At 50.1% G+C, this 27,272-nt stretch overlaps 2 protein-coding genes across 2 annotated transcripts in view; one reads left to right on the top strand and one right to left on the bottom strand.

Moving 5' to 3' along the window:
- LOC132574464 (cytochrome P450 2J2-like) overlaps window positions 1-27,272 on the top strand; it is a 585,507-nt gene that overhangs the window by 177,716 nt on the left and 380,519 nt on the right. The gene's annotated exons all lie outside the window — the stretch shown is intronic.
- ABCC5 (ATP binding cassette subfamily C member 5) overlaps window positions 1-27,272 on the bottom strand; it is a 121,592-nt gene that overhangs the window by 9,586 nt on the left and 84,734 nt on the right. The window contains 10 exon segments of the mRNA XM_060242715.1: window positions 2,024-2,102; window positions 4,288-4,447; window positions 6,401-6,590; window positions 9,000-9,089; window positions 12,030-12,216; window positions 12,668-12,796; window positions 12,904-13,057; window positions 20,743-20,872; window positions 22,259-22,405; window positions 24,997-25,181. Of these exon segments, the coding sequence (XP_060098698.1) occupies window positions 2,024-2,102; window positions 4,288-4,447; window positions 6,401-6,590; window positions 9,000-9,089; window positions 12,030-12,216; window positions 12,668-12,796; window positions 12,904-13,057; window positions 20,743-20,872; window positions 22,259-22,405; window positions 24,997-25,181 (1,451 nt within the window).

Raw genomic sequence — 27,272 nt, 5'->3', positions numbered from 1 at the left:
TGTAGGGCCTAAGCCTCTTCCAGAACACCACCGTCTTCACTGGAAGAAAAGCTATTGAGCCAGCACAGACATGGGTTAAGTCCCACTGACCCCCCGGGGCATTCACCTGCAGCATCCACACTTCTCTTGGGCAACCGTAGCACACAATAACACCCGGGGACTAAGAACACAGGGAAAGACCCTCCTGACTGTCCCATCAAAGCTTGTTCGGTGGACATACAAAACACGGCCTTTTTGGTGGCAGCCCCGTTATTATGAAACTAACCTCCTCAAGGAGGGGTCTGCCGGGCTCCCTTGCTCTCCACCTTTAGGAGGCAGCTGAAGACTTTTGTTCTTAACAAGGGCATTTGATTAATTGATAACTTGTAGTTCTTTTGTCTACAGGCAGTTTTAAATGGTCAACTTTAATTTGCACTCTACTGCGTTTCACCATAAGCTGCCTTGAGTTCCAGCAAAAGCCGAAACAAAAAAAAAATACTTTGTGCTGTAATAGCGCTAGATAAAATATTAAATCTATCCAGTATGAATTACGAACTGTTTTCGCGTCAGTCATTTATACCTTCAATGTTCAAAAATTCATGCACGAACACCGTCCAGAATTAAATATACAAAATACAATCATATAGAATTACGAGAATCTCACGGGATTCATACAAGGGCAACGCATGTAAAACTCCTCAGAATTCAGATAATATAGCGCTGATTCAATCCATAGTCAATAATAATAAAATAATTTTTAATTTATATCCCACCCTCCCTGCCGAAGCAGGCTCAGGGCAGCTCACATAGCATAGTCAGAGAGAGGAGACTGCAGATTTATACCCCACCCTTCTTTCTAAATCAGAGACTCAGAGCGACTTACAATCTCCTCTATCTTCTCCCCCCTCAACAGACACCCTGTGAGGTGGGTGGGGCTGAGAGGGCTCTCACAGCAGCTGCCCTTTCAAGGACAATTCTGCCAGAGCTATGGCTGACCCAAGTCCATTCCAGCAGTTGCAAGTGGAGGAGTGGGGAATTGAACCCTGTTCTCCCAGATAAAAGTCCGCACAGCATGGCCAATGGCTGGGGCTGATGGGAGTTGTAGGCAAAAAAACATCTGGAGAGCTACCGTTGCCCACCCCTGAGCTCGAGCCTTGTGAGGAAGAGACAGGATTTTTGGGTCCAAGCACTTAACCACTGTACCAAACTGGCTCTCCAAAAGCAATCCAAAAGCCTGCATGAGAATCTCGGGTATAAATCTCGTCTGGTCACCTTCATCAGTGAACTCACCAGGATATAATAGGCAATTAATGGCCAAAAAACTATGCAGAGATCTATGTGCTTATTCCATATATATATATTTTTGTAAAGCAAGGCAACCTCCTGAATTTTAAATTATTCCCACGAAAATGGACTTGATGGGAAAAATCCTGGAAACAGCACAGCTGAACTTTCTATCCCAGCTGCTGGCTGGGAGATCTAAAGAAGCAGCAAGAAAATACTGGATGAAATGTTATGCCTGGTTAGATACTCAAGACTCTTATGATTCTCTGGTGTGAACTTATTTCTCCGTCTTACCCCTGTTTTTTATATTATAAAATTACCTTTTACTGGAATCGTCAAAATTAATAGCAAAGGATATATACTATAAAATTTTAAAATGTTGCTATTTAGTATAGACAATAATAATGCGGGACAATTTATGTAAAGAAAGGAGTGCAGAAGCAAGCTTGCATTTTTTGAAAGTTATCTTTACGCAGAATAAGGTCAAAATGTATCGTGCTTTCTATTCCCCCTACCCCTCACCCTCGCTCTTTTTGAAACCAATAAAAACTTTGGAAAATTGATTTTTAAAATCGTGACGGAAGCATCATCTTCCATCGTGATCTCATTCTCCGGCGGACTTCTGGATTGCTGGCTGACTACTGAATCGAATCGGCGCTATAACGTCTGAATTATGGCTTGCAAGCGGGCATTTCCGGGCCTTTGCTTGAAGAGATGCGCTGGGCGGCGTCGCCTCTCAGGCCCTTCCGGCCACACTTACGCATTCCTTCATGTGAGTCCTTTCCAAAGCGTCCCAGATCTGCTCTTCGCTGTACTGAGTGAAAGGATCCAAGTTGGATCTAAAGGGAAAAAAGCATAGCAGGAAGTGACCACCCATCCCCAGCCATGCAGCCACATATGGGAATCCACCAAAACGCATCACGAGGAAGCCGAGGATCCTGCCCCCGCCCCCAACATGAGGCTCAGGACAGCCAAACTCATAAGATGTTGAGAATTGAACAGTGAGGCAGGAAGGACACTGCAGGCACAAGCACACACAAAGCTGCATTGGGACAGAGAAGGCAGAGAAAGAAGTCCTTTCCTCTCCCTTTCTCGCAATACGAGAACTCGCGGGCACTCCATGAAATTGCTGAGCAGTCGGGTTAGAACGGATAAAAGGAAGTCCTTCTTCACCCAAAGGGTGATTCACAGGTGGAATTCACTGCCACAGGAGGTGGCGGCGGCTACAAGCATAGACAGTTCAAGAGGGGAATGGATAAAAATATGGAGCAGAGGTCCATCAGCAGCTATTAGCCACAGCATATTGTTGGGACTCTGTCTGGGGCAAGTGATGCTCTGTATTCTTGGTGCTTGGGAGGGGCAACAGGGTGAGGGCTTCTAGTGTCCTGGCCCCACTGATGGACCTCCTGATGGCCACTGGGTTTTGCCCATTGTGTGACAGAGTGTTGGACTGGATGGGCAATTGGCCTGATCCAACATGGCTTCTCTTATGTTTTTATGTCTGGGGCAGTGATGCTCTGTCTTCTTGGTGCTTGGGGAGGCACAGTGGGAGGACTTCTGGAGTTTTGGCTCTGCTGGTGGACCTTTGATGGCCCCTGGGTTTTGGCCACTGTGTGACACTGAGTGTTGGACTGGATGGGCCATTGGCCTGATCCAACATGGCTTCCCTTAAGTTCTTATGTGTGGGGCAGTGATGCTTTGTATGCGTGATGCTTGGGGGGACAACAGTGGGAGGGCTTCTAGTGTCCTGGCCCCACTGGTGGACCTCCTGATTCTGCCTGGGTTTTTGGCCACTGTGTGACACACAGTGTTGGACTGGATGGGCCACTGGCCCGATCCAACATGGCTTCTCTTATGTTCTTATGCTGGATCAGGCCAACACGCCCTTAGAGGTCAGTACTGCCTACTCAGACTGGGAGCAGCTCTCCAGTGTTTCAGGCAGAGCTCTTCACATCACCTTCTACCTGGCGCCCTTTTAACTGGAGATGCCAGGGATTGAACCTGAGACCTTCTGCATACAGACCAGAGGCTCTTCAATCAAGAACCCTTGGAGGTTCCAAGTCAGCAAATTCCCCCTTCTCTCAAATGGAGAACTAAAAAGACACACGTTCTGGTCACTTTTCTGCAGACTGCCTGGAAATCAGACCTCTGATTTCATGTAAGAGAAATGAGGAAGTTGGATAAGCTCAAATGCAGAATACACAACCCTTGAAAAATCAGAAGCTTAAGCAACTCTTGTGGATTCCAAGAAGTTCCTCCCTTGCATGCAGCTGGAAATGGAGAAGTAGCACAGAACCAGCCAAGCAACTGACAGCCTAAAGCAGGGGTGTCAAAAATGCAGCCCGGGGGCCGAATTAGGCCTGCCACCCCACTGAGGGCTCCTATTAGGCCCCCAAGCAACTGGCTGTTATCTGTTTCCTTCTCCCTCTCTCTAGCTCCCTTCTGCATAATAGTTTGCTTTGCAAGGCTTGCTCAATCACCCAGGAGCAAAACTTCTATTTTCTCCATTGGCTGAGGCTCCTCCCTTGGGGAGGAAGGGGGGGAGGAATAGCTTGCTTTGCCTGGCTCTCTCACGCAGCAGAGCTACTGAGCCAAGCCTCTCTTTCCCTTCTATTGGCTGAGACTCCTCTTCCTCCTGGTCCCCTGAGGAAGGAAGGAAAGTTCCAGGGCTTCCACTGCCCAGTTGCCCGGATCCCATGGGAGAAATGCAAAGAAAGCACCTTTAAGACCAACGAGGGCTAGTCTTTTAAGCATATCTTATTTTGTTTCAGAAAAATCTTTAACTGTGTTTGTCTGTGTCCTTTATATGGTTTATATCTCTGCTACCTAATCTTAAATAGGTACACACACGGCCCTGCCAGACATGGCCTAGCCTGACAAGGTTTCGTTTATGTCAGATCCGGCCCTCATTTGTTGTGAGTTCGACAGCCCTGGCCCTAAAGCCACTTGCGCATCGCTATCCCAGTGCAGTGGAACACCCCCCCCCCCCCTTGTGGGCGCATCCAACTCTGGCTAGCTCCTCACCTCACAGTTCCGCTAAACAGCACAGGTTCTTGGGGAATGATGGAGAGCTTGCTCCGGAGATCCGCCAAACCGATGTCGTTGATTTTCACGCCGTCGATTTTAATGCAGCCTCCCGAGAGTTCAACCAAGCGGAAGAGCGCCATCCCTAGAGAGGACTTCCCTGAGAAAGCGGGGGGGGGGGGGGGAAGGAGTGGGAGTTCACCAGCGCTTGAGCAACACCCGGACACACAACTTTAAGCAGTGCTACAGTGCCGTATGCACGTTAAGAAGAAGACGACTGCAGATTTATGCCCCGTCCTTCTCTCTGAATCAGAGACTCAGAGCAGCTTACAATCTCCTATATCTTCTCCCCCCACAACAGACACCCTGTGAGGTGGGTGGGGCTGAGAGAGCTCTCCCAGAAGCTGCCCTTTTCAAGGACAGCATCTCAGAGCAGCTTACAATCTCCTATATCTTCTCCCCCCACAACAAGACACCCTGTGAGGTGGGTGGGGCTGAGAGAGCTCTCCCAGAAGCTGCCCTTTTCAAGGACAGCAGCTCAGAGCAGCTTACAATGTCCTATATCTTCTCCCCCCACAACAAGACACCCTGTGAGGTGGGTGGGGCTGAGAGAGCTCTCCCAGAAGCTGCCCTTTTCAAGGACAGAGTCTCAGAGCAGCTTACAATCTCCTTTATCTTCTCCCCCCACAACAGACACCCTGTGAGGTGGGTGGGGCTGAGAGAGCTCTCCCAGAAGCTGCCCTTTTCAAGGACAGAGTCTCAGAGCAGCTTACAATCTCCTTTATCTTCTCCCCCCACAACAGACACCCTGTGAGGTGGGTGGGACTGAGAGAGCTCTCACAGCAGCTGCCCTTTCAAGGACAACTCCTGCAAGAGCTACGGCTGACCCAAGGCCATTCCAGCAGCTGCAAGTGGAGGAGTGGGGAATCAAACCCGGTTCTCCCAGATAAGAGAGCTCTGGCTGACCCAAGGCCATTCTAGCAGCTGCAAGTGGAGGAGTGGGGAATCAAACCCGGTTCTCCCAGATAAGAGAGCTCTGGCTGACCCAAGGCCATTCCAGCAGCTACAAGTGGAGGAGTGGGGAATCAAACCCGGTTCTCCCAGATAAAAGTCCGCACAGCATGGCCAATGGCAGGGGCTGATGGGAGTTGTAGGCAAAAAAACATCTGGCGAGCTACCGTTGCCCACCTCTGAGCTAGAGCCTTGTGAGGAAGAGACAGGATTTGGGGGTTCCACTTAAAAGCCGTCAGTCTTGAAAAAGGCAGCGAAACGTTTGACACCGGCTAACGTGGGCTGGCTCTATGCAGATGAACTTATTCTTTATCCTAACACCTCACTGAAACAACAGGCGACTGAACGTGCAAGACAGTAAAGTGGGATAATTTGTTTGATAAAAGTGCCCGTGTGCAATCCGGATGAAAGAATTCATTACAGACTGCTTTCTTGTGATTTTGGTTTATGAGACACATGCATATGAACATATGAAGCTGCCTTATACTGAATCAGACCTTCGGTCCATCAAAATCAGTCTTGTCTACTCAGACTGGCAGCGGCTCTCCAGCTGAGGTTTTTCACACCTATTTGCATGGACTCTTTTTAGTCAGAGATGCCAGGGATTAACTTGGGACCTTCTGCTTACCAAGCAGATGCTCTACCACTGAGCCACTGTCCCTCACGTGATTGGCAGCAGCTCTCCACGATCTCAAGCTGAGGTTTTTCACGCCTATTTGCCAGGACCCTTTTTAGTTGGAGATGCCGGGGATTGAACCTGGGACTCCCTGCTTATCAAGCGGATGCTCTACCACTGAGCCACTGTCCCTCCCCAACTCTTTCAGGAGTCATGCAGACTCTTTAACCTTTAAAAAGCGCCTGTGCGCACTCTGATTTGGGTGGGAGACCTCCAAGGGGGTCCCGGTTTGCTATGTCCGCCTCTTGCCTTGAAAAGCCCAGAGGGTCGCTTGTTTCTCAGCTGCGACTTAATGGAACTCGCCACCCATTTTCTTCCGCATGGCCACTAGATGGCTCCACCAGCCCTCATCAAAACAGACAGGAGGCGGGGCTTGCAACAGACAGGATTTTCAGGTTCCCGAAGCGCTGCCAGCCGCCAACTCACCTGAGCCCGTTCTCCCCACAATGCCGATCTTCTCCTTGGGCTTGATGGTGAAGGACACTTTCTTGAGGACGAGGGGGAGGTTCTCCCGGTACCGCATTTCTGCATTTTCGAAGATGACTTCTCCTTCCTGGGGCCAGTCGGGAGGGGGGGCTTTGTTCTTAATTCGAGCTGGAGCCTCCAGTGAAAGTGTCTGGGGAAGTAGGCGGGAGAGAAAAAAGGGTCAGGGTCTCAGCTGTCCAGGAACCATTCCCCTTCAAGCTGTGGCTGGATACTTTCCCTATGAAGAAAGGTGAAAACGCTTGGGGCTCTTTAGCTTGGAGAAATGTCGACTGAGGGATGAGATGAAAGAGGTTCACAAGATTATGCACGGGATGGAGAAGGTAGAGAAAGATGTTCTTTTCTCCCTTTCTCACAATACAAGAACTCATGGACACTCCATGAAATAGCTGAGCAGTCGGGTTAGAACGGATGAAAGGAAGTCCTTCTTCACCCAAAGTGTGATTAACAGGTGGAATTCACTGCCACAGGAGGAGGTGGCGGCTACAAGCATAGCCAGCTCCAAGAGGGGATTGGATCAACATCTGGAGCAGTGCTCCATCAGTGGCTGTTAGCCACAGGGTATAGATGGAACTCTCTGTCTGGGGCAAGTGATGCTCTGTATTCTTGGTGCTTGGGGGGGGGGGGTGCACAGTGGGAGGGCTTCTGGAGTCCTGGCCCCACTGATGGACCTCCTGACGGCACCTGGGGTTTTTGGCCTCTGTGTGACACAGAGTGCTGGACTGGAGGGGCCACTGGCCTGATCCAACATGGCTTCCCTCATGTTCTTCTGTGACCCAGAGTGTTGGACTGGATGGGCCACTGGCCTGATCCAGCATGGCTTCCCTCATGTTCTTATATTCACAGAAAAGCACACAGTGGACAGCAAAAACCACAACCAAAATCTTGACCCAGGAGAGCTAACAGTGTCTACCACCTAAAGGACAGATGAAATTATTTACTTCATTTATACTCTCACTGTGACTCAAAGTGGATTACAGACTTAGAAAAAAAAAACCAATGCAAAAAAGGCTAGTATGAGGCATACAAAACAATGTGATAAAACTGGATTGTAAACCTAGATAATCCAATAAATTAATAGGAAAGGAAGGAAAGGTCCCCTGTGCAAGCACCAGTCGTTTCCGACTCTGGGGTGACGTTGCTTTCACAACGTTTTCACGGCAGGCTTTTGACAGTGTGGTTTGCCATTGCCTTCCTCAGTCATCTACACTTTCCCTTCAGCAAGCTGGGGACTCCTTTGACCGACCTCGGAAGGCTGAGTCAACCTCCAGCCGGCTACCTGAAAACCCAGCTTCCACCGGGAATCGAACTCAGGTCGTGAGCACAGTTTAGGATTGCAGTACTGCAGCTTTAATACTCTGTGCCACGGGGGCTTTTCAATAAACTAATAATCACCCAATAAACAATTTAAAACTTAAAAGAAGCTCTGTTGGATCGTGCTAGTGGGCCATCCAGTCCAACACTATGTTTCACACACTGACCAAGACCCAGGTGCCATCAGGAGGTCCACCAGTGGGGCCAGAACTCCAGAAGACCCCCCACTGTTCTCCCCCCCACCAAGCACCCAGAATACAGAGCATCACTGTCCCAGACAGAGTGTCGCCTCTATACCTTGTGGCTAATAGCCACAGATGGACCTCTGCTCCAGATGTTGATCCAATGCCCTCTTAAAGTTGTCTGCGCTTGCAGCTGTGACCACTTCCTGCAGCAGGTCATGGGTCAATTACTCTTTGTGTGAAGTTCTTCTTTTTATCTGTTCTACTGCTCATTTGAGTGCCCGTGGGTTCCTGTACTATGAGAGAGGAAGAAGAAAAGTACTTCTTTCTCTACCTTCTCTATCCCATGCATAATTTTGTAAACCTCTATCATGTCACCCCTCAATTGCCAAGTCACCCAAATTAACAAGCTCTTTAACCTTTCTTCACCTGGAAAGTGTTCCATCCCCTTAACCATTTTAATTACCTTCGTGTGTATTTTTTCCAGTGCTACAGTATCCTTTTTGAGGTGCGGCGACCAGAACTGCACACAATATTCCAAAGGATACTGGCTGATTCGTTCTCATTCCCTTTCCTCATAATTCCCCATATAGTATTTGCCTTTTTTATTGCTGTCACACACTGAGTTGACATTTTTATCTACCGTGACGCCAAGATTTCTCTCCTGGTCAGTTACTGCCACTTTGGATCCGATCAACTTATTTATTTATAGCACAACAGCTACTTCTGTTTGAGGCACAGATTTCTGAGAAAAAAATCCCTCTCCCATGACAAGATGAAACCCTTTCGGCTAGGGCTGTGTGTTGCATTTCTGGACAAATACCAAAAGCGGAAAGATATTCCACCACACGTCCAAGGACGTAACGCTCCCTGCCTCATTTTGTCCCACGTCATTTCACTTTAAAAACCCCAAAAGCGCCATCAGGAGGTCCACCAGTGAGGCAGGACCTCACTGTGTTTTACTAATAAGTAAAAACACACTGTAAAACTTCTGGCTCCTTTTCCAGAAACGACGCATAGGACGTCAGAGAAGGTATTTCGGATACCTTGATATAGTGGTTGATCCTCTCCACAGAAGTGAAGCGGGCCTCTGTCTCCGAAGCCAGCCTGACCGTGAACTGGAACAAACCTGTGAGCTGGGAAAAGAAACCAACAGTACTTGAGCCCCAAAAGCAGGGATGATAGCAGCGGTGGCCAAACTTGCTTACCTTAAGAGCTACATAGAACAAACATCAGATGTCTGAGAGCTGCAAGACTTGAATGTCAGATGTTTGAGAGTCAAAAGACGGACGGAAGGAAGGAAGGAAGGAAGGAAGGAAGGAAGGAAGGAAGGAAGGAAGGAAGGAAGGAAGGAAGGAAGGAAGGAAGGAAGGAAGGAAGGAAATCCCCTTATCTCACTGAGACTACAGCTGGATTACACAGTATAAACTGATGCCATTAATAGAATGAAAATCGAGGGAGGGAGGGAGGGAGGGAGGGAGGGAGGGAGGGAGGGAGGGAGGGAGGAAGGAAGGAAGGAAGGAAGGAAGGAAGGAAGGAAGGAAGGAAGGAAGGAAGGAAGGAAGGAAGGAAGGAAGGAAGGAAGGAAGGAAGGAAGGAAGGAAGGAAGGAAGGAAGGAAGGAAATCCCCTTATCTCACTGAGACTACAGCTGGATTACACAGTATAAACTGATGCCATTAATAGAATGAAAATCAAGGAAGGAAGGAAGGAAGGAAGGAAGGAAGGAAGGAAGGAAGGAAGGAGATGGGGAGGGAGGAAGAGATGGAAAGAAAGCAACTTTTACTTTGAAAGCATTCTCTAAGCCGCTGGCCATCTTTGCTTTGGGAAGTGATTTAAGAGTTTTAAAGAAACAAATGCCTTCTCCAAGCTGGTCAATGGGGTGGTGGGGGTCTTGAGAGCCGTGCGATATGTATGAAAGAGCCACACGTGGCTCCCGAGCCACAGTTTGGCCACATCTGAACTATAGCGTATTCGTTCATTGACCTATCAGGCTTTCCTAATAATAACAGCATTTTCTATACTGTCCGTGTGCACAGTAACCCAAGTGTTTCCCTAAGGCACAGTTCAACACAATGGAATCGCAGAGAGAGAGAGAGCTACACCCGAATAACCAACCGCCTACAACAAAATAATCAAGGGCTGAAATTCCTTATGGTTGCAAAGCTCCACCAATGAATTCCAGCGTGATTTGATTTGTTGTATTTCGCCTGGGTTCAGAGTAGCCGAGGACAGATAGGTAGACGGAAAGTTAAATTAACGTAAACTGAATTTCTGTCAGAGCAAAAAAACCTACGGGCTTAGGAAGGCTTCACGCCAAGCAAAACAAGCCAGCTTAAGATTCCAGACCCTCTGGCTTCACCACTTCCTTCATTCGCACAGTCTCCGCCTAACCCAATTCGCAGGGGCGTTGTGAGCATAAAAGGGAGGGGGTGAAAACGTTGCAGGTCATTTTGGGTCCACGTTGGGCAGAAAAGCGGGGTACAAAGGAAATCAATTCCGTGGCACCCTGCCTTCAAAGTTTCCTTGCTTGTTAGCAGCAACAGCCTCCCTTCAAAAAGACGCCAAGGGGGTTTTTTAAAACCATATTCATTTCCCTTCTTCTGCAGAAGGCATATTGCTAACCGGGGAGGGGGGGCATTATAGCAGGAGCTCCTTTGCCTATCAGGCCATGCACCCCGATGTATCCAATCCTCCAAGAACCTACAGCGGAGTGGCCAACGGTAGCTCTCCAGATGTTTTCTGCCTACAACTCCCATCAGTCCCAGCCAGCATGGGAGCTGTAGGCAAAAACATCTGGAGAGCTACCACTGGCCAACCCTGCAATATACCATTAAATAATGCTGTCAGTTGAGAGCCAGTTTGGTGTAGTGGTTAAGCATGCAGACTCTTATCTGGGGGAGCCGGGTTTGATTCCCCATTCCTCCACTCGAACCTGCTGGAATGGCCTTGGGTCAGCCATAGCTCTGGCAGAGGTTGTCCTTGAAAGGGCAGCTGCTGTGAGAGCCCTCTCAGCCCCAACCACCTCACAGGGTGTCTGTTGTGGGGGGGGGGGGGGAGATGTAGGACAGGGGTGGCCAATGGTAGCTCTCCAGATGTTTTCTGCTTACAACTCCCATCAGCCCCAGCCAGCATGGCCAATGGCTGGGGCTGATGGGAGTTGTACGCAAAAAAAACATATGGAGAGCTATCCCTGGCCTACAGGGCTCTTATCACAGGGCTTCCTGTCAGCTCCAGGAGGACTGGCGACATCAGGGGGTGTGGCCTAATACGCAAAGAAGTTCCTGCTACAAAAAAAGCCCCGTTGCTAACCATGCTATTTATATCCCCCTCCTGAGTACTGGATTTGGATTTATTGGATTTATATCCCACCCTATACTCAATCTCAGAGAGGTCGCAATCTCCTCTATGCTGTGAGGTGGGTGGGGCTGAGAGAGCTTTTTACAGCAGCTGCCCTTTCAAGGACAACTCCTGCGAGAGCTATGGCTGACCCAAGGCCATTCCAGCAGCTGCAAGAGGGAGGAGTGGGGAATCCAATCCGGTTCTCCCAGAGAAGAGTCCACACGCTTAACCACTACACCAAGCTGGCTCTCAGGAGACAGGCACCCTGTGAGGTGGGTGGGGCTGAGAGAGCTCTCCCAGCAGCTGCCCTCTCAAGGACAACTCCTGCCAGAGCTATGGCTGCCCCAAGGCCATTCCAGCAGCTGCAAGAGGGAGGAGTGAGGAATCCCACCCGGTTCTCCCAGAGAAGACGCTTAACCACTACACCAAACTGGCTCTCTTTGTATTTATTTATTTTATTTTTATTTTATCAGCTTTATACCCCGCCCTCCCCTAACGGGCCCAGGGCGGGATATAAATCCTTCTCCTGAGTACTTGGAATGTTCATGAACATTCTATGACAGCGCAGCATGTCGCCCAATGGCTCAAAAGAAGGTGGGGGGGGGGAGAGGGGGTTTAGCTTTCCCATTCAAATCACGCCTTTGCGATGCTGTAGCACTGCTGCCAGTAACCTGAGCTCCGAAACTCGAACAACATATATCAAAATATCTATTTCAAACAAGGGGAAACGGTCACCTGGACAGCGTAGGAGATGGCGAGCCCAGCATAGGCAGGAGAGATCTGCCCGTGCATTAAGACGATCATCAGCCCCGTGGTTGTAATGAGGGCAATGCTGACGATATCCAGCCTCACGGCAAGCCAACGCATGGCGCAGCTGAACAAGAAGAACGGTGCCTGGTTGTCGTCCAACAGCTCCTGGTACCTGGAAGAGAGAGAGATGGGGAATGGGACACTTTCTAGGCATCTAGGTCAGCGGAGGGTTCCTATCAGGCCCCCGAGCAGCTGGCTCTCATCTTGCTTCCTTCTCCCTCTGTCTTGCTTCCTTCTGCGTAACAGCTCGCTTTGCAAGGCGTGCACAATCGCACAGAAGCTACAGAGCGAAGCCTCTATTTTCTCCATTGGTCTCCTTTGGGGAGGAATAGCTCGCTTTCCCAGGCTCTCCCAATCGCACAGCAGAGCGACTGAGCCAAGCCTCTTCTCCTTCTATTGGCTGAGGCTCCTCCCCCTCCTGGTCCCCCCCCCGGGGAAGGAAGGCAAGAGCCGGAGCTTACCCCCTCGTCTAGGTGTTACTTTAGACTAGCGAACGCAGTGGTCGGAACGGGAAGTCCAGCAGTACACCAACCCCGAACTTCAGTGAACAGCCAAGCTCTAACCTGTGCAGGAATTCCTGCCCTCTATTGTAGGCGTGGATCGTAGAGAGGCCTTGAATGCTGGAGGTGATGTGAGAAAGGAACGGAGACTGCGTGATGTTGTCCAGGCGTTTCAGCTCCCGGATGAAAACTCTAAAGCAGGGGCGGGAGGGGGGGCGAACACACCCGAAAATTCAGCATCTGCTACTACGAAACGCTATTGGCCGAAGAATCCCATCCAAACCACCGTCCTTGTTTACCTGGATACAACGTGCAATATCGTAAAAAGGATGACGAGGGGCCCGACGGCCATGAGGAACCAGGGGAAGACGCCGGCAATCACCCCCACGCAGAAGAAGACGAGGATGACGTTCTGGATGAACATTTCAGCTTGAAACGGCAAGCGGACGTCAACTAGGAAAGAGAGAGAGAGAGAGAGAGAGTTTGGCCCAATTGACCAAATGCTAACGAACCGACCCACAGGGACCACTGATTTCATGTTCCTTGTTCGGTCTTCTTTCTAGGTTAAAATCCCCCCCCATCCAAAAAAAACGGAAATTACACTCTGCCAAGACAGTCAACATTTATTCAGACTCATCCTTTAAATGAATTAGAATGCAAGAGAAATGAGTAAGATCAGGCGAATGGTCAGGCCATTCCAACACTCTGTATCGCAAGGTGGGCAAAACCCAGGGGCCGCCAGGAGGTTCACCAGTGGGCCAGAACTCCAGAAGCGGCCCCCCCACTCTTGTCCCCAAAGCACCAAGGATACAGAGCATCACTGCCCAGACTTAACGTAAGAGAAGCCATGTTGGATCAGGCCAACGGCCCATCCAGTCGAACACTCTGTGTCACACAGTGGTCAAAACCCAGCTGTCACGAGGAGGTCCACCAATGGGGCCAGAACTCCAGAAGCCCTCCCAACTCTTGCGCCCCAAGCACCAAGAATACAGAGCACCACTGCCCAGACATAACGTAAGAGAAGCCATGTTGGATCAGGCCAACGGCCCATCCAGTCGAACACTCTGTGTCACACAATGGTCAAAACCCAGCTGTCATGAGGAGGTCCACCAATGGGGCCAGAACTCCAGAAGCCCTCCCGACTCTTGCGCCCCAAGCACCAAGAATACAGAGCACCACTGCCGCAGACAGCGTCCCATCTACACCTTAACAGCCACTCATGGACCTCTGCTCCAGACGTTTATCCAGCCCCCTCTTGAAGCTGTCTGTGCCTGTAGCTGCCACCACTTCTCGTGACAGTGAAGCCCACATGTTCTCTGAATTGTCTTCAACTCACGGAGAACCTCGTGTTTCCTACAAGAGCCACCATATTTTGTTGCGGCGCCTTTGAAGGACTTCTTATTAGAGTGCGGGCCAAGAGAGTGCCACACTTCCCGCCTCCTTGTATGCACTGCTGAGGAATGGCAAGGCAGTAAAGCCAGGCAAGGTGGAAAAGTTATTTTCACGGCCCACTCCTCATTGCGGTACACCTTCAGATATTCGACTGGCACATCCTGACCTCAACCCCGTCCACTGGCTACGGTCCCGGCCCTGTTACCAGGGAGGCCGCAACCCCTCTTCCCAACGTATGTCTAATGCGAAACATTCCCTGTGAAGAAGGCTCGGGGCTCTTTAGCTTGGAGAAACGTCGACTGCGGGGTGACATGACAGAGGTTGACAAGATGATGCACGGGATGGAGAAGGTAGAGAAAGAAGTCCTTTTCTCCCTTTCTCACAATACGAGAACTCGTGGGCGTTCGATGAAATTGCTGAGCGGTCGGGTTAGAACGGATAAAAGGAAGTCCTTCTTCACCCAAAGGGTGATTAACGCGTGGAATTCACTGCCACAGGAGGTGGTGGCGGCTGCAAGCATAGCAGACTTCAAGAGGGGACTGGACAAACATATGGAGCAGAGGTCCATCAGTGGCTGTTAGCCACAGCAAACTCTCTGTCTGGGGTAGTGATGCTCTGTATTCTTGGTGCTTGGGTGGGGGGGGCACAGTGGGAGGGCTTTTAGTGTCCTGGCCTCACTGATGGACCTCCTGATGGCACCTGGGGGTTTTTTTGGCCACTGTGTGACACATGGTGTTGGGCTGGATGGGCCAACGGCCTGATCCAACATGGCTTCTCATGTTCTTATGCTCTTATGTCATGTGCTTGATGCTAAATGGGTTCTATGGAAAAACTGACAATTCCTGCCCAAGATTATCCTAACCTGCCTTAGCCGTCAACCGATAGTTTTGAGTCCAGCAACACCTTAGGAGACTAACAAGATTTTCAGGATAAAAGCTTCCACTCTGAAAGCTTACATCTGACTTCCGAAAGCTTACACCCCCAAATTCTTGTTACATAAGAACATAAGAGAAGCCATGTTGGATCAGGCCAATGGCCCCTCCAGTCCAACACTCTGTGTCACACAGTGGCCAAAAATTTTGTGTGTGTATATATATATACACACACACGCTGTGGCTAATAGCCACTGATGGACCTCTGCTCCATATTTTTATCTAACCCCCTCTTGAAGCTGGCTATGCTTGTAGCCGCCACCACCTCCTGTGGCAGTGACTTCCACATGTTAATCAGCCTTTGGGTCTCTAAGCTGTTACTGGATTCAAAATCTACCTGTTCTACCGCAGACCAAACCAGATACCCTCTGAAACATAACCAGGGGGTCATTTTGCAGAAAAAGAGGTGCTGGAGGTCATTAGCACATTTGCGTCTGCCACACACCCCTGCCATCACCAGGATTATATCGGCTGAGCATCTACCTTCAAATGCTTCTTGAATTATAATGGCCATCAATTAAACCCCGTCGTACTTTTAAAATTACTTTCTCCTATGTGGCCACAGAGGCATGAGGAAGATTTTCATCTCTCTGCTTGATATGTTTCGGTTATTTTCCTATTTTTTGCGTGGGGAAAATATTAGAAAGCTTGTCAAATCTTAAGAGTTCAGCAAAATTGGAGCCCAGAAGCAAGTATTTTGGGAGGGGGGGAGAGAGAAAGAAAGCACAATAAAATTTAGAGCAGGGGTGTCAAACGTGCGGCCCGGGGCTGAATCAGACCCCTGGAGGGCTCCTATCAGGCCCTCGAGCAATTGGCTGCTGTCTGCTTCCTTTCCCCTCCCTCTCACTTCCTTCTGCATCACGGCTTGTTTTGTCAAGCTTGCTCAACGGCATAGGCGCTACAGAGCAAAACCTCTATTTCCTCCATTGGCCGAGACCCCTCCTTTGGGGAAGCAGGGGAGAGGGAGAGCTTGCTTTGCCAGCCTCTCTCAGTCCCAGAGCTACTGAGCCGAGCCTCTCTTTCTTCTATTGGCTGAGGCTCCTCCCGCTCCTGGTCCCCTGATTTTTTTTTTTTAAATCTTTGTGTTTGTCCGCGTCCTTTAAAAAGTTTATTTCTCTGCTACCTAATCTTAAATAAGTACACACAAGGCCCGCCCCAACATGGAACAGCCCGGCCCGACAAGGCCTCAGATCCGGCCCTCGTAACAAATGAGTTCCACACCTGTGATTTAGAGGTTCAGGAGCTCTGCGACCTCTTGCCCAAAATGAGGCCTAACCATCCTTTCCCACAGGCAGACCTGCTCTACGGCCGAAAGACTGGGAAGCTGATGCTTCCACCGGACCAGCTGTCTTGTTTTCACCTTTCCTCCACAGATTCATTATTTGGATGAACAGCTGGCTTCGTTCCAGCAAAAGCCAATGGAAGATTTCCCACAATTATTCCGCCCCTCTAACTGCATCAGCTGTTTCTGGAGCAGTCGGCCTGGTTTCAACAAGAGGGTCCCTGGAGAGGCACAACAACAGTTCCTTGACGAATCGCAGCAACCTTCTTCAAAAGCTCTTTACTGGTCTGTTTCACTCAGAACGCAGCAGTCCTAATAGCCGAGACTAGCCCAGTCATATCAGGGCGTGGAGGCTAGGAAGATTATGATATTGGCTTTATATCCCGCCCTTCACTCAATCTCAGAGCGGCTCACAATCTCCTTTACCTCCCTCCCCCACAACAGGCACCCTGTGAGGAAGGTGGGGCTGAGAGAGCTCTGACAGAAGCTGCCCTTTCAAGGACAACCTCTGCCAGAGCTGTGGATGACCCAAAGCCATTTCAGTAGCTGCAACTGGAGGACTGCGGAATCGTACCTGGTTCTCCCAGGTAAGAGTCCGTGCACTTAGCCACCACACCAAACTGGCTCTCAGGAGACAGACACCCTGTGAGGTGGCTGGGGCTGAAAGAGCTCTGACAGAAGCTGCCCTTTCAAGGACAACCTCCGCTGGATGACCCAAGGCCATTCCAGCAGCTGCAAGTGAAGGAGTGGGGAATCAAACCTCCTAGATAAGAGAGATCTGGCTGACCCAAGGCCATTCCAGCAGCTGCAAGTGGAGGAGTGGGGAATCAAACCCGGTTCTCCCAGATAAGAGTCCGCGCACTTCACCACTACACCAAACTGGCTCCAAAGTAGGGTTGGTACTTGGATGGGAGACCACCAAGCAAGACCAGGGCAGTTATGCCGAGGCAGGCAACGGCAAACTACCTCAGGTCACCTCTGGCCTTGAAAAGCCCACGAGGTGGAACTTAACGGGATCGCCTTGAGTCACTTGTGACTTGATGGCACTTTTCTCATTGTCTGCTGACAGCAGTTTCAACAAGGGCATGTCCTTCCCAGCACTTGCTGCACAACATCCTTTTATCTAGAGACACGCAAGACCGAACCTGGGAGGTGTCTGTGCAAAGCTCATGCGCTCTGCTGTTGGACCAGACTGCGCAAAGAAGCCGCTGGTAACAAAAGCAAGACATCGGGGAAAGGGCAGAAAAGGGCAACTAGAATGATTAAAGGGTTGGGACACTTTCCCTATGAAGAAAGGTTAAAGTGCTGGGGGCTCCTTAGCTTGGAGAAATGTTGACTGAGGGGTGACATGATAGAAGCTTACAAGATTATGCATGGGATGGAGAAGGCAGAGCAAGAAGCACTTTCCTCCCTTTCTCCCAATACGGGAACTCATGGACACTCAATGAAATAGCTGAGCAGTCGGGTTAGAACGGATAAAATGAAGTCCAGCTTCAGCCACAGGGTGGTTAACACATGGAATTCACTGCCACAGGAGGTGGTGGCGGCTGCAAACACAGATGGCTTAAAGAGGGGCTTGGATAAACATATGGAGCGGGGGTCCATCAGTGGCTATTAGCCACATGGTATAGATGGAACTCTCTGTCTTGGGCAAGTGATGCTCTGTATTCTTGGTGCTTGGGGCGGGGGGCAACAGTGGGAGGGCTTCTAGTGTCCTGGCCCCACTGGTGGACCTCCTGATGGCACCTGGGGTTTTTTGGCCACTGGGGGACACAGAGTGTTGGACTGGATGGGCCATTGGCCTGATCCAACATGGCTTCTCTTATGTTCTTATGTGACACAGAGTGTTGGACTGGATGGGGCATTGGCCTGATCCAACATGGCTTCTCTTATGTTCTTATGTGACACAGAGTGCTGGACTGGATGGGCCATTGGCCTGGTCCCACATGGCTTCTCTTATGTGACACAGAGTGTTGGACTAGAGGGGCCATTAGCCTGATCCAACAGGGCTTCTCTTCTGTTCTTATGTGACACAGAGTGTTGGACTGGATGGGCCATTGGCCTGATCCAACAGGGCTTCTCTTCTGTTCTTATGTGACACAGAGTGTTGGACTGGATGGGCCACTGGCCTGATCCAACATGGCTTCTCTTATGTTCTTATGTGACACAGAGTGTTGGACTGGATGGGCCATTGGCCTGATCCAACATGGCTTCTCTTATGTTCTTCTGTGACACAGAGTGTTGGACTGGATGGGCCATTGGCCTGATCCAACATGGCTTCTCTTATGTTCTTATGTGACACAGAGTGCTGGACTGGATGGGCCATTGGCCTGGTCCCACATGGCTTCTCTTATGTGACACAGAGTGTTGGACTGGAGGGGCCATTAGCCTGATCCAACAGGGCTTCTCTTCTGTTCTTATGTGACACAGAGTGTTGGACTGGATGGGCCATTGGCCTGATCCAACATGGCTTCTCTTATGTGACACAGAGTGTTGGATTGGATGGGCCATTGGCCTGATCCAACAGGGCTTCTCTTCTGTTCTTATGTGACACAGAGTGTTGGACTGGATGGGCCACTGGCCTGATCCAACATGGCTTCTCTTATGTTCTTATGTGACACAGAGTGTTGGACTGGATGGGCCATTGGCCTGATCCAACATGGCTTCTCTTATGTTCTTCTGTGACACAGAGTGTTGGACTGGATGGGCCATTGGCCTGATCCAACATGGCTTCTCTTATGTGACACAGAGTGTTGGACTGGAGGGGCCATTAGCCTGATCCAACAGGGCTTCTCTTCTGTTCTTATGTGACACAGAGTGTTGGACTGGATGGGCCATTGGCCTGATCCAACATGGCTTCTCTTATGTGACACAGAGTGTTGGACTGGATGGGCCATTGGCCTGATCCAACAGGGCTTCTCTTCTGTTCTTATGTGACACAGAGTGTTGGACTGGATGGGCCACTGACCTGATCCAACATGGCTTCTCTTATGTTCTTATGTGACACAGAGTGTTGGACTGGATGGGCCATTGGCCTGATCCAACAGGGCTTCTCTTCTGTTCTTATGTGACACAGAGTGCTGGACTGGATGGGCCATTGGCCTGATCCAACATGGCTTCTCTTATGTTCTTATGTGACACAGAGTGTTGGACTGGATGGGCCATTGGCCTGATCCAACATGGCTTCTCTTATGTTCTTATGTGACACAGAGTGTTGGACTGGATGGGCCACTGGCCTGATCCAACATGGCTTCTCTTATGTTCTTATGTGACATGGACTGGATGGGCCATTGGCCTGATCCAACAGGGCTTCTTATGTGACACAGAGTGTTGGACTGGATGGACCATTGGCCTGATCTAACATGGCTTCTCTTATGTTCTTATGTGACACAGAGTGTTGGACTGGATGGGCCATTGGCCTGGTCCCACATGGCTTCTCTTATGTTCTTACGTGACTCAGAGTGTTGGACTGGATGGGCCACTGGCCTGGTCCCACATGGCTTCTCTTATGTTCTTATGTGACACAGAGTGTTGGACTGGAGGGGCCCCTGGCCTGATCCAACAGGGCTTCTCTTCTGTTCTTATGTGACACAGAGTGTTTGACTGGAGGGGCCACTGGCCTGATCCAACAGGGCTTCTCTTCTGTTCTTATGTGACACAGAGTGTTGGACTGGATGGGCCATTGGCCTGATCCAACATGGCTTCTCTTATGTGACACAGAGTGTTGGACTGGATGGGCCATTGGCCTGATCCAACATGGCTTCTCTTATGTTCTTATGTGACACAGAGTGTTGGACTGGAGGGGCCACTGGCCTGATCTAACATGGCTTCTCTTATGTTCTTATGTGACACAGAGTGCTGGACTGGATGGGGCATTGGCCTGATCCAACATGGCTTCTCTTATGTTCTTATGTGACACAGAGTGCTGGACTGGATGGGCCATTGGCCTGGTCCCACATGGCTTCTCTTATGTGACACAGAGTGTTGGACTGGAGGGGCCATTAGCCTGATCCAACAGGGCTTCTCTTCTGTTCTTATGTGACACAGAGTGCTGGACTGGATGGGCCATTGGCCTGGTCCAACATGGCTTCTCTTATGTGACACAGAGTGTTGGACTGGAGGGGCCATTAGCCTAATCCAACAGGGCTTCTCTTATGTTCTTATGTGACACAGAGTGTTGGACTGGATGGACCATTGGCCTGATCTAACATGGCTTCTCTTATGTTCTTATGTGACACAGAGTGTTGGACTGGATGGGCCATTGGCCTGGTCCCACATGGCTTCTCTTATGTTCTTACGTGACTCAGAGTGTTGGACTGGATGGGCCACTGGCCTGGTCCCACATGGCTTCTCTTATGTTCTTATGTGACACAGAGTGTTGGACTGGATGGGCCATTGGCCTGATCCAACAGAGCTTCTCTTATGTTCTTACGTGACTCAGAGTGTTGGACTGGATGGGCCACTGGCCTGGTCCCACATGGCTTCCCTTATGTTCCTATGTTATATTCAAGACACAACGCCAAACTAGTTACCTTCATCCATATCTTTGGAGAACCTGTTGAGAATCCGCCCGGTCGGAGTGGTATCAAAAAACTTCATAGGGCTGCGAAGGATTCTTCGGAAGAGCTCATCGTGGAGCCTGGAGGAGGCTCTCAATGTTCCCTGCAGGGAATGAAAAAAGGGGCCCGGGAATTGGCGGCAATGTTTGGCATACGTGCTGCAAACCACAAACGGAGGCTGAATTTGCAGCACACCATCGATCTGCAAGTTGCTCTCCAAAGGCTACTGGAAGAACGAGAACTGGATGGTCCCAATGGATTAGTAAGAGGGTATACGAGGAGATGCTCTGACCTGGATGCACCAGGCCAGGGCCGTAGCCAGGATTTTACAAGTGGGGGGCCCCCCTTTCCCATCCACTGTGGGGTTTGATGCTTCTCAGAAGCTTTTTGGGGTAGGGGCAAAAGCTGGAGGCTCTGAATGTGGCCAAATTGAGGCAGCCAACCCTGAAACTTTGGAGTGAAGAAGGGGCTGCGGCTTGCGTCCTTCCACCTCCCTCTCTCCCATCCTGGCACTTGGCAGCCAGGAGCTCCATTCATCTCCCCCCCCTCCCCAGCCCATTCCACATGGCTTCCTCTGCCTCCCTCCTCTTCTCTCCGCCTGCTGCTTCTGCACTGCACAGTGCCCTGCTCAGCTCTCTGGCTGCCATTAGTGACCACTTCGCTGGCTCAGCCATGGCAAAAAGGAAATGAAAAAAGAAGACTGCGTGCCGGAGGCCCCCTGGGGGCAGGGGGCCCTGCCTGGAAGTTAGATGGTGGCGGTGCCCCCACAGGCCCCCCTGTGGCTACAGGCCTGGACCAGGCTAGTCCGATCTTGTCAGATCTCAGAAGCTGACTAGTACTTGGAGGGGAGACCACTGAGAAGTCCAGGGTCGCTACACAAAGGCAGGCAATGGCAAGTCACCTCTGTTCGCCTCTTGGCTTGAAAACCCTATGGATCTTAGAAGCTATGTTTGGTCAGCCCTGGTTAATATCTGGATAGGAGACCACCACCCCACTTTTATCTACCCTTAAGGAGATATTGGATTTATATCCCACCCTATACTCAGAGTGGCTCACAATCTCCTTTACCTTCCTCCCCCACAACAGACACCCTTTGAGGTGGGTGGGGCTGAGAGAGCTCTACCAGAAGCTGCCCTTTCAAGGACAACTCCTACGAGAGCTACGGCTGACTCAGCAGGTGCAAGCGGAGGACTGGGGAAACAATCCGGGTTTTCCCAGATAAGAGTCCGCGCACTTCACCACGACACCAAACTGGCTCTTGGGGAGTCTCGAAGCGGCTTCAAACTCCTTCCCTTCTTCTCCCCACAACAGACACCTTGCGAGGCAGGTGGGGCCGAGAGAGCTCTGAGAGAACTGCGACTGGCCCAAGGTCGCCCAAGCAGGCTCCACGCAGAGGAGGAACTGGGACTCAAACCCAGCGCTCCGGGTGAGACTCCACAACTCTTAACCGCTACGCCGTGCCGGGATACCGAGGTCCCTCCGCACGTACCTTGACGAAGACGACGCCACGCACAGCTTTCAGAATCAGCATCACCCCCATCGAGAGGGCATAGATGCCAGCGTAGTAGCGCATGTGAGGGTTGTCCTTCATGCTGCTGCTCACAACCGTTTCGTTTCTCAGCGTCAAAGAAGTGTTCTGTTTAAAAAAAAAAAAAAAACCACCAAGGGTCACGTGACCAAGGTGGGAAGAGGTGATTGGCCTGCCCCGTTCCAGACAGTCAGCTGACCTCTCTCCTCCTCAACACTGCTTGACGTTTGCCTGAACGCCTAACGGAGGGATCCTCAGCGTCGTACTCACCAAGTGTTTTCAGAGAATGGGCGGGGCTTTTCCCAGCAAGGTTGATTGGCTGGGCAGAGAACTACATAATTCTCTGGACTCAGCAAGAAAGAGCTTGTCCAGGGATGGCTGAGTAAGATTAAAGACCAGGCTCCTCTGACTGCAGGAGAGCGCACAACTCCGTAGGTTACTCAATAAATCTTGGTTTGCTCACAAGTTTGGTGTCAGCAGCTTTTGAATCGGACTGAGTCTGAATTAGAACTTTATTGGTGCCTACTCGGGGGGGGGGGGGGGGGGCGGGGAACAGGACATGTTATTTTAGTGTGGACCTGAAAATGACTCATGTACAAACACCGGTGTATTTTTTTTAAACCTATCCTTGCTTATTTGAGCAAGGCTATGAAGAAAGGTTGAAACGCTAGGGACTCTTTAGCTTGGAGAAACGTCGACTGCAGGGTGACATGATAGAGGTTTACAAGATAATGCATGGGATGGAGAAAGTAGAGAAAGAAGTACTTTTCTCCCTTTCTCACAATACGAGAACTCGTGGGCATTCAATGAAATTGCTGAGCAGACAGGTTAAAACGGATAAAAGGAAGTACTTCTTCACCCAAAGGGTGATTAACATGTGGAATTCACTGCCACAGGAGGTGGTGGCAGCCACAAGCATGGCCACCTTCAAGAGGGGTTTAGATAAAAATATGGAGCAGAGGTCATCAGTGGCTATTAGCCTCAGTGTGTGTGTGTGTGTGTATAAAAAAAAAATTTGGCCACTGTGTGACACAGAGTGTTGGACTGGAGTGGCCATTGGCCTGATCCAACAGGGCTTCTCTTATGTTCTTATGTCTGGGGCAGTGATGCTCTGTATTCTTGGTGCTTGGGGGGGCACAGTGGAGGGCTTCTAGTGTCCTGGCTCCACTGATGGACCTCCTGATGGCCCCTGGGTTTTTTGGCCCCTGTGTGACAGAGTGTTGGACTGGATGGGCCATTGGCCTGATCCAACATGGCTTCTCTTAGGTTCTTATAGAGATTTGGGGATGGAGCCTGAGTAGAATGGGGACCTCAGTGGGGCACAATGCCATATAGAGTCCACCCTCCAAAGCAGCCATTTTCTCCAAGGGAACTGATCTCTGTAATTTGGAGAGGAGCTGTAATACCAGGGTATCCCCTGGTTCCGCGTAGAGGCTGGCATCCCTAATCCAACCTTTTTGAAGCTCCTTTGGAATTCTGACACAGGTGGTAGGCAGAATCCCAAAATGGTTGCCACGGGAGGCGGGGCCAACCCCAAAACAGCTGCCGTGGGAGACACAGCTCAACGTAACGAGGAAGCCCAAGTGATGGGGAGAAGAGGGACGATTTTAAAAATACACCAGGAAAGATGAGCGTGAGAAGAAGAAGAGAAGAGATTGGTTTGATACCAATCACTACCCAAAGGAGTCTCAGAGAGGCTCACAATCTACTTTCCCTTCCTCTCCCCACAACAGACACCCTGTGAGGTGCGTGGAGCTGAGAGAGCTCTTTTGAGAAATGCTCTTGATTGAACAGAGTTATGACTGACCTAAGGTCACTCCAGCAGCTGCAAGTGGAGGAGTGGGGGAATCAAACCCGGTTCTCCCAGATAACAGCCCACACACCTTAATCACCACACCAAACAAACACTGAAAACAATCTTATTTTCATCTGCATAGCCAATCAGATCTTCATTGGCCAATCAGAAGTCTTGCGCAGGTGAGAACCCCGCCTGACCCCACCTACTTTCTGAAGACACTTGGCCTCGGCCGGCAGCCTGGTTCCCGCAGGCGCCATGCCAGGGAAAAGAAGAAGATATTGGATTTATATCCCGCCCTCCACTCCGAATCTCAGAGCAGCACACAATCTCCTTTTAAACAGAGCCTGGATGGCCATCTGACAGCAATGAAGATCCTGTGAATTTAGGGGGAGGTGTTTGTGAGTTTAGAGCGGTTCCTCAGTGGAACAGGCTTCCTCCTTGGGAGGTGGTGGGCTCTCCTTCCTTGGAGGTTTTGAAACAGAGGCTAGATGGCCATCTGACAGCAATGAAGATCCTGTGAATTTAGAGGGAGGTGTTTGTGAGTTTCCTGCATTGGGCAGGGGGGTGGTCTAGATGTCCCTGGAGGTCCCTTCCAAGTCTATGATTCTATCTTTCTCCCCCACAACAGGCTCTCTGTGAGGAGGGTGGGGCTGAGAGAGCTGCAACAGAAGCTGCCCTTTCAAGGACAACTCCTGCCAGAGCTATGGCTGACCCAAGGCCATTCCAGCAGCTGCAAGGGGAGGAGTGGGGAATCAAACCCGGTTCTCCCAGATAAGAGTCCGGAGCACTTCACCACTACACCAAACTGGCTCTCGGTTCAGATTAAGGATCTCATTCTGGCAAAGACAGCTCTGATGACGCCCTTTCCCACTCCCCTGGATGAATCCGACAACCTTCTTACCCCACTGCCTTGTTTGATCCAATAGCTCAGCCACCAGTTGCTGAAGGCGGTGCTGCCCACGTTCAATACAAAGAGCGCCATGATGATGAGGAAGGCGATGGGCCCTCCGGCTGCCTGGATGTAGACGCCGTAAACCGACCAGGGGACGGAACCTTTGCCTTTCTCTTCCAACTGCACCAGCTGGCCTAAACACACACACACACAAAAATGCCAACAATCCAGACTGTGGAAAAGATAACGAAATACACTAGCAACATTCAACTGTTGAAAAGCCACTTCCTAATTTTATTATAAACACTATGGTTAAATCACATCGATAAAGATACTTAACAAATTAGGGTTGTCAAGTCCAATTCAAGAAATATCTGGGGGCTTTGGGGGTGGAGCCAGGAGACTTTGGGGGTGGGGCCAGGAGACATGGGGGCGGAGCCAGGAGCACGGGTGTGACAAGCAGAATTGAATTCCAAGGGAGTTCTGGCCATCTCATTTAAAGGGACAGCACACCTTTTAAAATGCCTTCCTTCCATAGAAAATAATTAAGGATAGGGGCACCTTCTTTTGGGGCTCATAGAATTGGACCCCCTGGTCCAATCCTTTTGAAACTTGGGAGATATTTTGGGGAGAGGCACTAGATGCGATACTGAAAATTTGGCACCTCTAACTCAAAAAACAACCCCCCCAGAGCTCCCAATACCCGCAGATCAATTCCCATCATTCCCTATGGGAATTGTTCATGGAGGTGCATAATGGCTGTGGAGGTGGGGCTTCCCCCGCTGGCCAGCTGGCTGGGGGAGGGGGGAAGCCTGTAAAACCGGGGGATCCCCCGCTGGGACCTGGGGATTGGGAAGCCTATAATAAATACAGTTTGCAATGTTATTAAGGCATACGATACATCTTTTAGTGCTGAAGCGAACAGACTTAAGTAGAAATCAGTTCAGATGAAAAAATTCAAAGTCCGTCATTGAAAGGCATCATGAAGTTCCAAGCATCAACAGCATTATCTCACAACGTGGCAGAGAAGAGGAGGACAGTGGAGAGATAGCAGGCTGATGAGCAGAGGAAGGCTAGATATACAGAGGCTAGATATGGCAGTCTAAAAACACATGAAACTGCTTTCTATCGAATCAAACCATTGGTCCATCAATGTCAGTCTTGTCTACTCAGACTGGCAGCAGCTCTCCAGGGTCTCGGGATGAGGTCTTTTACATCACCTTCCACCACGTCCTTTTAGCTGGAGATGCCGGGGATTGAACCCAGGACCTTCTGCATGCCAAGCAGCTGATCTCCCACTGAGCCACAGCCCCTCTCTATGCTGTGATGGTTTCACTGCTCTCAATACAATACTCTCAGAATGGGTTGTAGCGTGTGTCACTACGATTTAACCCACATTAAAACACAACTCCTAGAAGTTGGCTTTGAGAAAACTTTGCATTCACTTTTATTTATTTACTTTCAATTTATATCCTGCCCATTCCAAAACGGACTCAGGGCGGCTAAAACATTCATAATAAAACCAACATCTCAATTACAGGTATAAAACGGTAAAATGTAAACCGTTTACCATTTAAAACAAAATATTGGTGCTATAGAGAATCTTAAAACATAGGCACTTCAAGTGGACCTGTGAACAAGGAAGAAAGCGCTGCTTTAATAATTAGCAACTGCTCAGTTTCTTGAACATATGAAGCTGCCTTCTACTGAATCAGACCCTGGATCCATCAAAGTCCATCTTGTCTACTCAGACTGGCAGCAGCTCTCCAGGGTCCCAAGCTGAGGTTTTTCACGCCCATTGCTTGGACCCTTTTTAGTTGGAGATGCCGGGGATTGAACCTGGGACCTTCTACTTACCAAGAAGATGCTCTACCGCTGAGCCACCGTCCCTCCCCAATATGAAGCTGCCTTCTACTGAATCAGACCCTTGGTCCATCCAAGTCTGTCTTATCTACTCAGACTGGCAGCTGCTCTCCAGAGTCTCCAGCTGAGGTTTTTCACACCTATTTGCCTGGACCCTTTTTAGTTAGGAGATGCCGGGGATTGAACCTGGGACCTTCTGCTTACCAAGCAGATGCTCTACCACTCAGCCACCATCCCTCTCCATTAATAATTCTTATTAATGTCACAGTAAGCAAAGAAAGAGCAGTGTGGCACGAGTAGTTCAACGGAGTGAGTGAACTGAAAATAGACCAGAACAGCTGTGCCTCAGTAACAGAGCATCTGCTGGGCACGCAGAAGGTCCCAGGTTCAATCCCAGTTAAAAGGACCAGGCAAGAGGTGAT

Source organism: Heteronotia binoei, chromosome 6 (assembly GCF_032191835.1).
Source record: "Heteronotia binoei isolate CCM8104 ecotype False Entrance Well chromosome 6, APGP_CSIRO_Hbin_v1, whole genome shotgun sequence".
NCBI classification, from domain to species: domain Eukaryota; kingdom Metazoa; phylum Chordata; class Lepidosauria; order Squamata; family Gekkonidae; genus Heteronotia; species Heteronotia binoei.
This window is presented reverse-complemented; position numbering and strand designations above follow the sequence as displayed.